Source organism: Calypte anna, chromosome 5A (assembly GCF_003957555.1).
Source record: "Calypte anna isolate BGI_N300 chromosome 5A, bCalAnn1_v1.p, whole genome shotgun sequence".
In the NCBI taxonomy this organism is placed as follows: domain Eukaryota; kingdom Metazoa; phylum Chordata; class Aves; order Apodiformes; family Trochilidae; genus Calypte; species Calypte anna.
The window spans coordinates 25996000-26008672 of NC_044251.1; the positions used below are offsets into that span (position 1 = coordinate 25996000).

The 12673-nt window shown below is 38.4% G+C and overlaps 1 protein-coding gene across 5 annotated transcripts in view; it reads right to left on the reverse strand.

Annotated features, from left to right (window-relative positions):
• Positions 1–468: 468 nt before the first annotated feature.
• Positions 469–12673, reverse strand: part of FOXN3 (forkhead box N3) — a 202108-nt gene continuing 189903 nt past the window's right edge. For all 5 annotated transcript variants that reach the window (XM_030452686.1, XM_030452689.1, XM_030452688.1 and 2 more), the window contains one exon: positions 469–7885. In XM_030452686.1, the coding sequence (XP_030308546.1) occupies positions 7336–7885 (550 nt within the window). In that variant the 3' untranslated portion in view covers positions 469–7335. The remainder of the gene's footprint in view (positions 7886–12673) is intronic.

The window sequence follows — 12673 nt, forward strand, 5'->3', positions numbered from 1 at the left end:
AAAGGAGTAACGTGGCAGAAGTATTAAGAGTTCTGGTGCTGCTGAAACCAGAATAAAGCCTGAGGAGGGTTGATGCAAATAGAAGAAAGCAATGTTTTTCAGGATGTATTTATAAACTATTAGACTTGTCTTATTAGTGAATCTCTTTTGATTGTTGAGAATTTTGAAAGGGAGACAGTTCCAAGTCAACTCAGCTCTAATTCCAGGCTGTGTAAACAGATGAGAAAAGAAGATCAGGTCCTAACTAAACAGAAACTGAGTATCTGGCTATTTGAACATGATGGAAAATTAATATGAGCTGATATCTACTGCAGAGAAGATACAGGTATCATGTAACAGGGACCAGAACTATCTGCTAACAAATTACTTGACTTGTAAAAAAAAAAAAAAAAAAAAAAAAATCACCGTTGTTCCTCCTTAGTATCTGAGCACATTTTGAAGCCAACATTCACACAACTGCAATTTTTCAATTGATGCAACTCAGTAATTTTTATTGCAACTGGAAGACAATACATCACAGAAACTTTATGGTAGGTTTTGGGAAAGTGTTATTTACAATAATAATTGATGAAATAGTTTGTCTTTGGCAATATGATTACACATCAAGAAAATGTAAAATGCAAGTATGCCTCTAAATCAACATTTTCTTATTTCCTAAAGATCAGCTGATTGCACTTGCCTTCGGACTGCTCATTTAGGTAAACACAAATACAACTTAACATCACTGTTCATTCCCCATCACAGTTTGTATTTTAATATTGATGAATTGGCAGTTTCAGACGCCAAGTACAGGAAAAAAAATTGGCTTATCACTGTACTAAATTAACTTATTGGCCAGTTAAGGTCCTGTGACCTTTAAGCATTGATACTAAATATCTTGGTCTTTTGATTGCTTTATCACTTTTTTTTCTGTAAAACAAAATATTTGAAATTACAGATCAGAGTATAAAAAAAATGTAAAGTCCATAATGCTTTTCATACACACACAAATCATTCCCCCCAACATTTTACATCATGGCAGTATTAAGTAGTGAGTGTGAATGATGCAGGCATGGAACTGGTTATCAAATACAGGTGTGACTTTCAATTGTTGTCCCGCACACATACTCAGGAAATGTACAATGCTCTAGCAACTTAAAAATGTACTCAAGTTCAACTGCATCTGAACAAAAAAAGAACACCTTCGGATTTCAGGCCAGAGTAAACAAATGAAGAAGATTCCCATTTCTAGTTGATCAGCCATCCTAGAACTCAGTACGTAATTCTAGCATCCAGTAAAATCCCTTCTAGCACTCAGGGCCAGCACAAGTTGTCATTTATCCCTTAAACCCTCGGATGATGAGCTCTTGTAACTGCTGGCCTGATCCAAAGCCCAATAAAATCAACTGAAAATAAAAAAGTGAAACAAAACCCCTGTCCATTCACTGTGAAAGGATGTTGTATCAGACCGATTTCCCTCTCTTTGAAAAAGTAAATGCGATACAGTAGAAAAAACATTATATAGCTTCAGATAAATATACCTTGTTTCAATGCTAAAATAAAACAAAACCCCAACTCCCCAAACCAGGAAAGGCTACTTAACGGAACAATTAGAAAGTGACCTTTAAATCATTTCTGGTTTTAAATGTACACCAGCAAAATACAGCACCATAGACACATTAGGTTGAGAATTTTTTTTTTTTTTGGTCAGTGAAGCTAGTACTTGTTTGCTGAACTGTGGAAGAATTATAAGGTCAGGTACATGATCAAAGATAAAGCAACCCAGCTGACAAGTCTCTGCTTAATTCAAGAATAACCAGTACTAAAAATAAAAATGCAAAAATAAAAACCCCTAATAAACCACCATCAAGTAATACTTTCTAAATAAAAGGATGATTAACAGATGAATTCACAAATGTATGCAGATTTATACAGAACACCGAATGTTGTGTGTAAATCCTTATAAACTCCAGCTCAAAACAGAAACACACAAAATGTATAGTTTGACATACACATCCCATTTCAAAGGAAAAGAGACATCATTACAACTTGGTAACTGTGCTAACTGCAATATAAACCAAACAGAAATTCAGAGTTTGGCAGATAACTAAGAAGAGGGTTATCACTTAGGTTATATAGCAAAGTGTTGATGTATATTACATAGAGTAGTATAAATAATAAAAAAGTATTATTTAAATTAGATCACAGTGCTGCATTATGTGCATAACAGTGTTTGATATATTACTGGAGGGCTGTGAAGAACACTACTAAAACTTAACTGGTCAGACAGTCAACACTGATAAATCTGTTACAATCAGGAGGATGTATGGTTCAAATGCTCTTTCGGTGGCAAAGTCAAGAAAACATTTCAAAATATTTCCTATAAAATATGCCAATGAGCTACTCAGGCAGTACTGACATACCTGAAGGAGCTGGGTTTGCATTCTCCACGAAGTGAAGTAAATTGCATTGCATCCGAAATTGGAAATGCACCCTCCTGGTAGTTTCATTCTGATCCTGGAGCACAAGGAGAGTAATGCTTTCAAAAATGCCTAGGGCCAGAATGAAGGAAAAATGGCAGTAATAGTGAAACAGTAAAGATTTCCAGGAGCACTTGGGTGTCTATAGCTCTACTGACTGCAAAGGAGAGCAGACACCTTCAACACCACCTCAGATTGTGATTATTTACATCGTTAGATGATCTGGGAGCCAAAATCATTGGTGAAAATCAATTGCAGCTGCCAAGAAAATGGGACAAAGCATTGTTTTGGTAATTTTATCCCTGGTGCCATTTAGTGTATGATTTAGGATTTAATTCTCTGCTAACGTATGCTGATGTAACTCCACCTCACTCCAGTGAAGAATGCAGCCCTCACAGCTTCTCTGTATCTTTCCCAAAGGTAGACAGTAATTCAGTCAAAAACTGGAGCTGATGCACTTCCTCTCTCCCACAAAGGTAGCAGAGGAGCCAGAATATTTATTTTAACTGAATATGCCAGAAGGAAAGGAACACAGTCACAGGACAGTTCTGCAGTCTTACACGGCACATCTCCATACTCCCACATCAGGCTTTTCAGTTGTAAAACACTGTGATCTCAGTAGAACTACTGCTTGTTTTGCCAGGAGAAGATCAGAATCAGGCTGCTTTCAGAAACAGCTATGGGGTGATACATTAAAGCTGTTCAAGACCTGCATTCGTGTTTTTAAATGCAGGGAAAATCTGCATCAAAATGCAGTAGGACATCCAATTACTTGCAGAATGCAAGCATGACCAGCAGACTTCACCTCCCTGCAGACACTGGTGAAATCTGCTTGTGCCATTAGCTCTGGCCTGCAAGAGCTTCTTGCTCCAAAAGGCATATTCCAAAGGAACCGACCATGAAGTCCAGCAACCCTTACACTTCATGCCTATATAAAACTTGTCACTCAAAGCTTGCTGACCTACTGGGATTCCCCTAGCCCCTACCTGCCCTGAAGAAATGCTAATTTGGCAATACTGACAGAGTGAGGAAAATGGAAAGTTACAGATTCGATGACTTTTCACTCCAAAATGGCTTAGTAAGAAAAGCAAACAAGCAAAACCAAACCACCTCACATCTGGCTAGTGAGAGAGTTCATAATACAGTGCAATTACCACTCTGTTTTGGCATGAGTCAGTCAAACTAGAGATAACTGGATTGAAAAACTGACAGTGTATTTTTTGGAAAACAAATCGGTCTCAATTCATATTAAAAAAGAGAACTTCTCTGATGGAGTAGAACCAGTTCTGACAAAGCTGCCATTGTGGGCCAGGTACAAAAATGGTTTAAAAGGTGACTCCTTAACATTTTGTATAAATCCAAACTATGTACTTCTCATCCATAGTCAGAGTAAGGGCAAATAAGGACAATTTGTTTTTAAACTTCAGAAATAATCTGCTGATGGCAGTAGCCCTCAGCCAAACTGCTGGTTCCTGAACAAACTTCATAAACTCCTGCCATATAATGCCTCCTTAGCAGATCAGCCTAAGAGCAACAAATTTTACATGAAAATAGATGCTTGCCAACATTTTCATTTTTTCAGCAAGTATGTAAAGGAGTTGTTGAAGTCTCAGATGGATTATATATATATATATATATATAAAGATAATCTGCCTAATTAGATACTTACGCAGAAAGACCTTTTTCTAAGGTGAGTTATACTAGTGATAATTATATATTTAGTCAGCAAGAGTCCACATTAATGAATGGAACTTGTTCAGCAGATCCTGGTCTCATTTGCACTGACACACTGCTATCCGTGAAGCTGCTCTGGAGTTAGTGTTCTGACTGTGGACAGAATCTGGCCACTGGCACACAACCACAATGCTTTCTCTGGAGGACAGAGGAGACTGAGCCATGGTTTGAGTGTATTTCTGCCACTGAATTTGACTTTTCAATGCTACTTTTTGATAAATATTAAACCGATCCTCACCTGGTATGAATTCCTGTGCAAAGGTGGTGGCAAACTGATAATGTATAATTTATATTTCAAATTACTCTCCCCAAAGTCTGTAAAAAGACGAACCACATTTTATTGTGCAGAGGTTCTGTGGTTCACTACCTGCAGACATTGGCTGTAGGGAGTGTGGACCTGGGAAGAAGTCAATTATCCCAGTCCTGTTACACAAGGGGAAACCCATGGCTCATTCATCTCTGTGCTACCTGGCCAAGGGAGACCAGTCCTTCCTCTGTTCCCCCACTTTATCTTACGGGCTGCAGGCACCCAACAAAAGTTAGTATCTGCACATTCCCAACTTAAGGACACTGGGTATCAACCCTCTATGTACTGACCCCAGCAAACTGAGGGGAGTGCAGAGCTGTTCCGTGCTCTCCTTCCACAGCTGCACAGCTGGAAGGAGTCCTGGGCTCTGGCACCTTCCAGGCATCTCCATGATCCCAGGACACACCGGGTGAGATGGCCGTGCTTTGCCATGCTACCCCCACTGTGGCCCCATTCTTTACATGACAAAATCCTTGCACAGCACAGGAACAGGTCTCAAGCAGCCCCAACCCTTCAGTCCTTCTGCTTCCTAACTGAACATACACCATGGGCATCTCCAAATGCAATTTTAAGTTTACTCCTCTGAGTAGGAAGTCAAACCCTTTGCTAACTCCCTCTTCATGAACTAGATACATCTTGGTTAAACTGCTGCCTGAAACAGCTGTTAGGGATAAATATAAACCTATATTCTTTTTAAGGAACAGACCATTTCAGTCTATTAAGTAATTGGTTCTTGGGATTTTCTTCTTGACTCTAGGATATTCTAAGTGCATAACTTTTCACAGCAAATTAAATAAATCCAGGTGAGAGAGACTGTTCTATTTAATTCACAGCTTCCCTCTGCTGTAGGGATCTCCAATCAAATAGTCATTACCAGGAGAGTAGCACTGTACCTGAATTACGCTCTCTATAACACTGTTTTTTACTCTGGACACCTCAGTAATGCTCTTTACTAACTTCATTTTTTCATGGTAAATTAGCAAAGCTACTTTCTTGTCTACTTATTCCTGAATCAAATCAGAGTTTTCCTCAATTAACCAATTAACCTCCCATTATTGTCTTGATTCTGTCATACACACTCACTACTAAATTTGCCCTCAAATTATTGCGTCATGTTACACATGTACAGACGAAGAAAGGACACACTTTTACTTTTTTCTTTTTTTTTTTCTTTTTCTCTTTTTTTTTTCTTTTTTTTTTTTTTTTAACAGAAGTAGGGAGAGGGGGGCTGAATGTGCAGACAAGGCAGTATAATTCAACCATCCAAGCCCTACCAGAGCATGAAGATTTTATTTTTTAATATTGCAGAGTAAGTTCCCAAACAGTCAGTGTTTGTCCCTGAAGAAGGTTAAACCTTTAACACCTGCTTCAAAAAAACCCCAACAACAACAAAAAAAGAACCAAAACAAAACCAAAACAGAATTAAAAAAACAAAACAAAAAACCAAAAAAACCCAAACTCTAAGCCTAAGGGCTTAAAAATTAGAGGCATAGCCTTTTTCTCTATGTTCTATATTTATATGAAAATAATTCATGCTTCATGCTAAATACATATTTACCTTACAAGAACTTTGTCATCTTTGAATAAAAAAAAATTGTTTGCTTTTTGTATTCCCCCCTTCCCAAAAGGAATCCATGCAATGTGGATCAAATTTCTTCTGCTGGCTACGCTGGTTGAATCTGGAAATCTGTTGTCATTTTTGCACAGATGAGTCCTGACTGACAGTAACTGCAAACTCACTTCTGTGGGCAGTGTAGGAGCTCTTTTGTTGAACTTGTGAATTTTACTTTTCACCAGTATGCTTTCCTTTTCTTTTTAAATACAGAATACTACTAATGGCAGGTTTTGTAGCTTTGTTTCCCCAGTAAGATCAAGGATTTGATCCACAGAAAAAGATTTTGATGTATTTCTTTCCTTAGTATCTACTGTAATTTCTTAGACTTGATTGCTTTTCACTCAGGCAGTTTAGAAGACATAGCTTGTTTTTCCCTATTACTATAATTTTTTGCACGAGGTGCCAATCTTCGGGCTTATGGCTTTTGAACATTCTTTTTATTTAATATAGAAGACAGAATTCAATGATTAACGATGCTACTAAACACTGACCTACCCCACCCATTTCTTCTTGTTATTTCACTGAAACCCATTGCATACAGAGTTGAAGTTATCAGTCTTCACATTATGAGCCACATATAGTACGTGAAGCACTGAAAGTGCACTACGGTTTGCACGGTTGCCACCAGTGGCTGTCCAAAGACTTGTATGGCACAGTGTATCCAAGTGCCACCAGATGGTTCTTGGATTGGTGCTGAGAACTACGTGCCTCCTCGTTCCCCCAAAATCTCTTTATTCACATTCACTCCTAACCCAATCATAAGGCCATTAAATTCTTAAGGGCCACGCCTGAATGATTACTAAATTATGCACATATCTTCTAGTATAAGAGGGATTTTCCAAGTGCCCAATTTTACTCCCATCACATTAATGCTGATGTCACTGGGTATTCAACCATGCATTTTTGACAAGCCGGAGAAAGCAATGGCAATTTTGGCTTTTTTTGTTTTGTTAACTGTTTGTCTTCAGGTAATGAAAAGCTTCTGTAAATTAGCTGAGTGTCAGTATGAGTTCTATGGCTTCAATCTCCTTTAAAAATAAAACATCTTAAGGGTCAAAAAAAAAAAAAGAAAAAAAAAGAGAAAAAAGAAAGAAACGAAACAAAAACAAATAGAAAGAAAAACAAAAAAGGAAAAACTGCTGATATTGCCACAAATCATTAGAATTCACCTGACGTGCTGAAACAAAACTTTGTAAGTTCAAACAAATCATTGATTTGTTCTAATTTTTTGTGGTTTCCTTTTGCTCTTTCTGCCCCTTTGCCGTCCGATTGGTGATGTTGTTCAAACAGGATCGAATTCCTGCTAAATGTAGGAGTGATCCTGCTGCTTCTTTCATCTCCTCATCGTCACTCTCAGGGGGCTTTTCTGTACGTCTCTTTTTAAGAGGCAGTGTGTCACTTGGTACTTTTTTCGCCTTCATTAAATGTTGCCTTTTCTTGTGCTGAGACGCATACCCACTGTCAGCTAAAGAATCCTTGGTCTCCTTCCGATTTTGCTTTTTGTCCTCCTCTTCTGTTTCACTATGGCTCTCATGGCTCTGGAAGCTAACTTCACTTCCTTCACTGCTGTCGTGGCTACCTTTAGTTGCAAATTCATACTGGTCGTCAGCAGAGGAAGAGGAAACGGAGTCACTGGCAGGTGATGTGCTCCTGTGGTTGGAAGATTTGGCACTGCTGTAGTTGTGGTCCTCCTTTGGGTCACCGCTAACAACTGGAGAGCCACAGGACTGCTCGCTCTCTGTCCGCATCCGGCAGTTTGTGATTCCATTCCTGTAAAAACAAATCAAAGCAATCTTAGAAGCCACAGAGATGTGATCCTGCTTCAGTGTGGAAGATGATAACGTCAGCTGACAGAGAAATCTAAAATCACAACTATCAAAGTCATGTCCATGCAAGACGGTTTCAAATCCTGACTCAAATTACTTGTGGGTTGGACTCCACACGTAACACCAGCCAGAGACACAAAGCAGCACAGGAGGTAAGATGTTTACAACTAGGGGATATTTGTAGAGAGACATTATCAACCAGGTGCCTTGAATTGCCAGTGAGTGGGTGTGAGTCCACCTGTGCCTGATTAGGACAGGCCCCTATTGGGCATGAGCAAGGCCAGGGGGCCAATAAAGGTGGGACACACACCCACAGAGGCAACCTCAGCTCACTCTGGTGCGAGGCATGGAGAGGCCAGCAGCTCGTCGAGCCTCTGGAGCAAGAAAGGCTCTTCCCACTACACTTCTACCCTGGAAGCGCTGTGTGGTGGCTGGAGTCCTGGAAGAGACCAGCAGCTCGTCGAGCATCAGGAGCAAGAATGGCTCCTCCCGCTACAGATATTTACAAATACATGATGTCTGAATAGTCCCGATTTACATTTCAACTAGTATTTTACACTTCCAAAGAAGTGAAAAAGGGCAAAACCTCATTATATGATATACTTGGTATTAAATAAACACCAATGAGCTGGATAAATATCCTTTCACGTTTTACATATTAAATGATACTATAATAAACATGGGGAAGAGACACTAGCTTTTTGGAACACTTCTCTTCCTGCTCAAGCATTCCAGGGGTAGAAGATGTTTCACCTGAAGTAACACAGCTTCCATTTAGGACTCTTTCCAATCTCTTCCCAATAGAAGGAGCGAATAAGTACAAAACCCAGGTTAAGTCACATTTCTGATTGTGATCAGTTTAAGAATAATCTTCAAAGCAATACAGTCTGGCAACAAAATACTAAACCATGTTAAAAAAGAAAAAAACAACAGTGGAAAAAAAAAGGAAGAATCTGGTTTTGCTCTACATGCTGTCATTTTCCCCTCTGGTTTTATGGTGCTTGATGCTGTGGGAACTACTGCAGTATGAAACTAACACTTCCTTTCTGGACTGGAAAGTATTGCCACTGACTTTATGATACAGAATACAACACTTGCAATTCTGCTGAAGAAGGGACTAACCCTGTGCATAACTTTAATTCTTGCTGAAAAAAAGGAGGGGAGGATGCTCATCATTGAGTAAAGGCATCATCATTGCCACCCACCAGGTTCACCAGCCTTGAAACCCTCTATCAGTTAAAAAATAGAGAGTGACAAATAAGGAAAACTGTTTAAACTACATGATAAACTGCTTTAAAATTTACTCTTCCCCTCTTCATGCTATCAGTAGAGCACTTTTGAGCACTCACGGCTATGCTGGATTAAAACCTTTTCTTAAAAGCACGCACTGAACATAGATATTTCTTAAGAGGAACGGCACGCTAGCAAGTCCAGAGTATTACTACCCTTCTATTTAAAAAATGGGAAAATGCTTTAGATGTCAGGGAATGGACCTGTCATCTGGTTTCTTTATAGCACAAACAGCGAAGTATTTATCCATTTCTGAAAGCAAAGGCTGAAAGGTGGAAAATAAAAGAGAGGTATATAGTTCCCCAGTTCCTACTCATCTAAATGCTCTTGTCTGCAGAGCTTGCTGAAACAACAAAGTCTTTTGTGAACCAGTGGCAGGACAATGCTGGAAGGTAGCAAATTAATCAGTCATTCAAAATGTTCTTATTTACAGTATTTTCCAAGAAATCTATTATCATAGAAGGCCCAGTTATTAGCAAAAAAGCGTCTTGCCAACATCTTCTGCTCATCAAAATTATTTTCCCCTAGGTTTTTGACTAGCTTTATGATCTATGAACTATATACAAAACCCAGAAGGAATACACAGAGCTCCTTCAATTATTAATACCTAAATGCAATGTCATTCATGATTGTGCAGCAGGGCAGCTACATTTACTCTGTGATGGTTTGGCACTGCAGAGATTGTTGTTAGAGGATGCCAAATGCTTAAAAGAAGAAATCACCCACACTAGTTGTAAGGTGAATTTATAACCAACCCCTTAAGATCAGTCATTACAAGGAAGCATGTGATGCATTTTAAGTGACAGATTTTTCATTTTTAGGGTAAATTTACATTTAAGGATGTTTGAAATTATCATAAATTAGCATAAAATTAATGCTACTTGATCTTGCTAGGCAGCTAATAGTCAGATAAATGGGGCTCAATAAAAATCACATGCTACTAATTTTCCATTAAAAAACAGCAATGAATTCTTGCTCCAAGGAAACACACAGGAGAGAATAGGTGGGAACTCAAATGGGATTTCCATTGCCTAGGTTATTATTGAACAAGGCTTATAACAGATGGAATTTAAACCAAGATGACCATTTTCATGTTACTGGATCTACTCCTATTTGTTAGTTTGTACTGACAGACTGTCACCAAAAGGGAAGATACAGTTCCATGGAGCAGAACAATCATGTGCCAAAAAGACATCCTGATTTACCCTGCTCTTGAGTCTCTAGCATTTGCTCGTACATAAAGGAGCTATAGTTTGGATTCAAAAGCTCTGCCCCTGGGACTTATTTTAATTCCCAATTCTTAAAAAAACCCAACCAAACAAAAATAGAATGAAAGTATGAAAGGAAGTGGGATTACAAAAAGAATGTCTGAGGGGAAGGTGTACTACTATGGAGTGAGCATCCCACAAGGAGTGATTGAAGGTACAGATGATGACAAATAAAAACAGAAGTCCACAGGAAGGTGCAAAAAAGAAAACACTTTAAAAATGGGAGGAAAGGAAATAGCAATACACTGCAGAAGAAAGGCATCTATGGTAGAACTGGTCAGGAAATGGGTAACATTTGCATCTCAGAAAAATCTTTGGTATTCACTTACATTTTGAAAGATTTCCAACCAGTTCTGCTTGAAAATAAAAAAAGGAAGAGAAAGCAGGTCAAGGAGAGAATTAGCAAAGAATATCTGCAGAAATGAAAATAAGTTATCCAGGCAGAGTATTTTAGGCTATTCACAAATTCTTGTACTCTGAAAGTAAATTAAACTGATTTGTATCTTGATACACAATAGCTCAAATGTAAGATACAATGACTTATAATTTATATTAGTAGATTAACAGGAGCTGAATAAACAAATATCAAATTCATATAACATACACACTTCTGAGACATTCTAAAGTTTAATATTGGTCTTATACAGTCACAAGCTCACTAGGAAATGAATCCATGATTCACTTAGTTCAATCTAGATCACCAGTGGACACAGGACAGAGATTCCTTGGGTTTCAGAGGACAAATTTTGACCATCGGAATCTGTTTTTGCTCACAGTTCTGGCTGTAACTTTAACTTTGTTACTGAAGCAATATTAGATTTTTAAAACAAGTGCTTTCTCTGATGTTTGGATTATTTTTAAATTCCAGAGGGCAAGAACAGGTGCTTAAACATGGACTATTATATTTTCTTGAGGGATTTTAACCAGTTATACAGCTGAAGTACCAAGTCTTAACATTCTTAAAATATTCCAATTTGGCTGTTATACAATGACAAAACCCTCAAGCACTGCAGGAGTAAGTTTGGACTTTTGAAAGCCTGTCTCCATTCCCATTGTTATGGAGAGGAGTTCTGCTACTAATGGAATGTCATCAGGAGCCAGATGGGACTCACAGCAGCTGGATGTCAAGTCAGTCAGAAAATAATATCCTTTTCAAAAGTTAGTGCCTTTGAAAGGGGTCTTCTTCAGGATGAGACAAAAGTCAGTTTACCAAGGGCAGATGTATCTTCCTTAAATTTCATAACTAGCTTTAAAAAAGGATAGGTAATCACATTCTGTTTGCAAAATGGCAAATTTCTTGTTGAAAAATACTTACTGTATTCCACACGAGAGGCAAGTAAAACTCCTTTGATGAGCTAAGGAAGCCTACATGGAGTTTAAGTATCACCTTATCTATCTCTGATCCTTGTGGATGACAGGCATTGTACACCCATAGGTGACAGTTTTGGTATGTAATTGGAAACAACCATTTAAAAGATATGAGAATGTAGTAGAGGTAAGTTGGGTTTGGGGATTTTGAAAGGTTCCAGCTTTGCTAATAAAACCCCCAACAACTCAACAAAATAACACAAAAAAACCAAATAACCAAACCAAACAACCAACCCCAACCAAAACCAAAACCAAAACCAAACAACAACACAGAAGAAGAAACATATACAAACACACTCTTTTTTACTGTTTAGATAACTTAATTTCAAAGGGAAATTCAGGACAGTCAGAATTTTCAGCTGCAGGTACTTTAACTGCGACTTTAAACCACTTCATACCAGCAGACAGAAGGATGTGCAAGCATATGGAAAGTGAGTGGTGCTCACTGCTGTATGATGAGATTCTATCAGTGGTTATTGAGTTTGAAGTCAACAAGTCAGTCACACTACTGATAGAAGCTCTTACAAAGGTATTTCACAGCATAATTGTATGCAAAGGACCACAGTAAACACAAGTCATGAACTGACAGCAGAAAGAGCACTTTTGTCAGTATCAACATCAGATCTGAGGCTAAGACTAAGGCAGCCCCCTGCATTTTGCAAAATAGAATATTCAGCCAGGATTTTTGTCCTTTAGTTACTAAAGAATTCCTTCAGCTCCCAAGGATAAACCATCCTGCTTGTTACAGGTGGGAAAGGGAATGCAATGCAACAAGGATGATGTAGGGTTTGTTAAGATGATTGTGC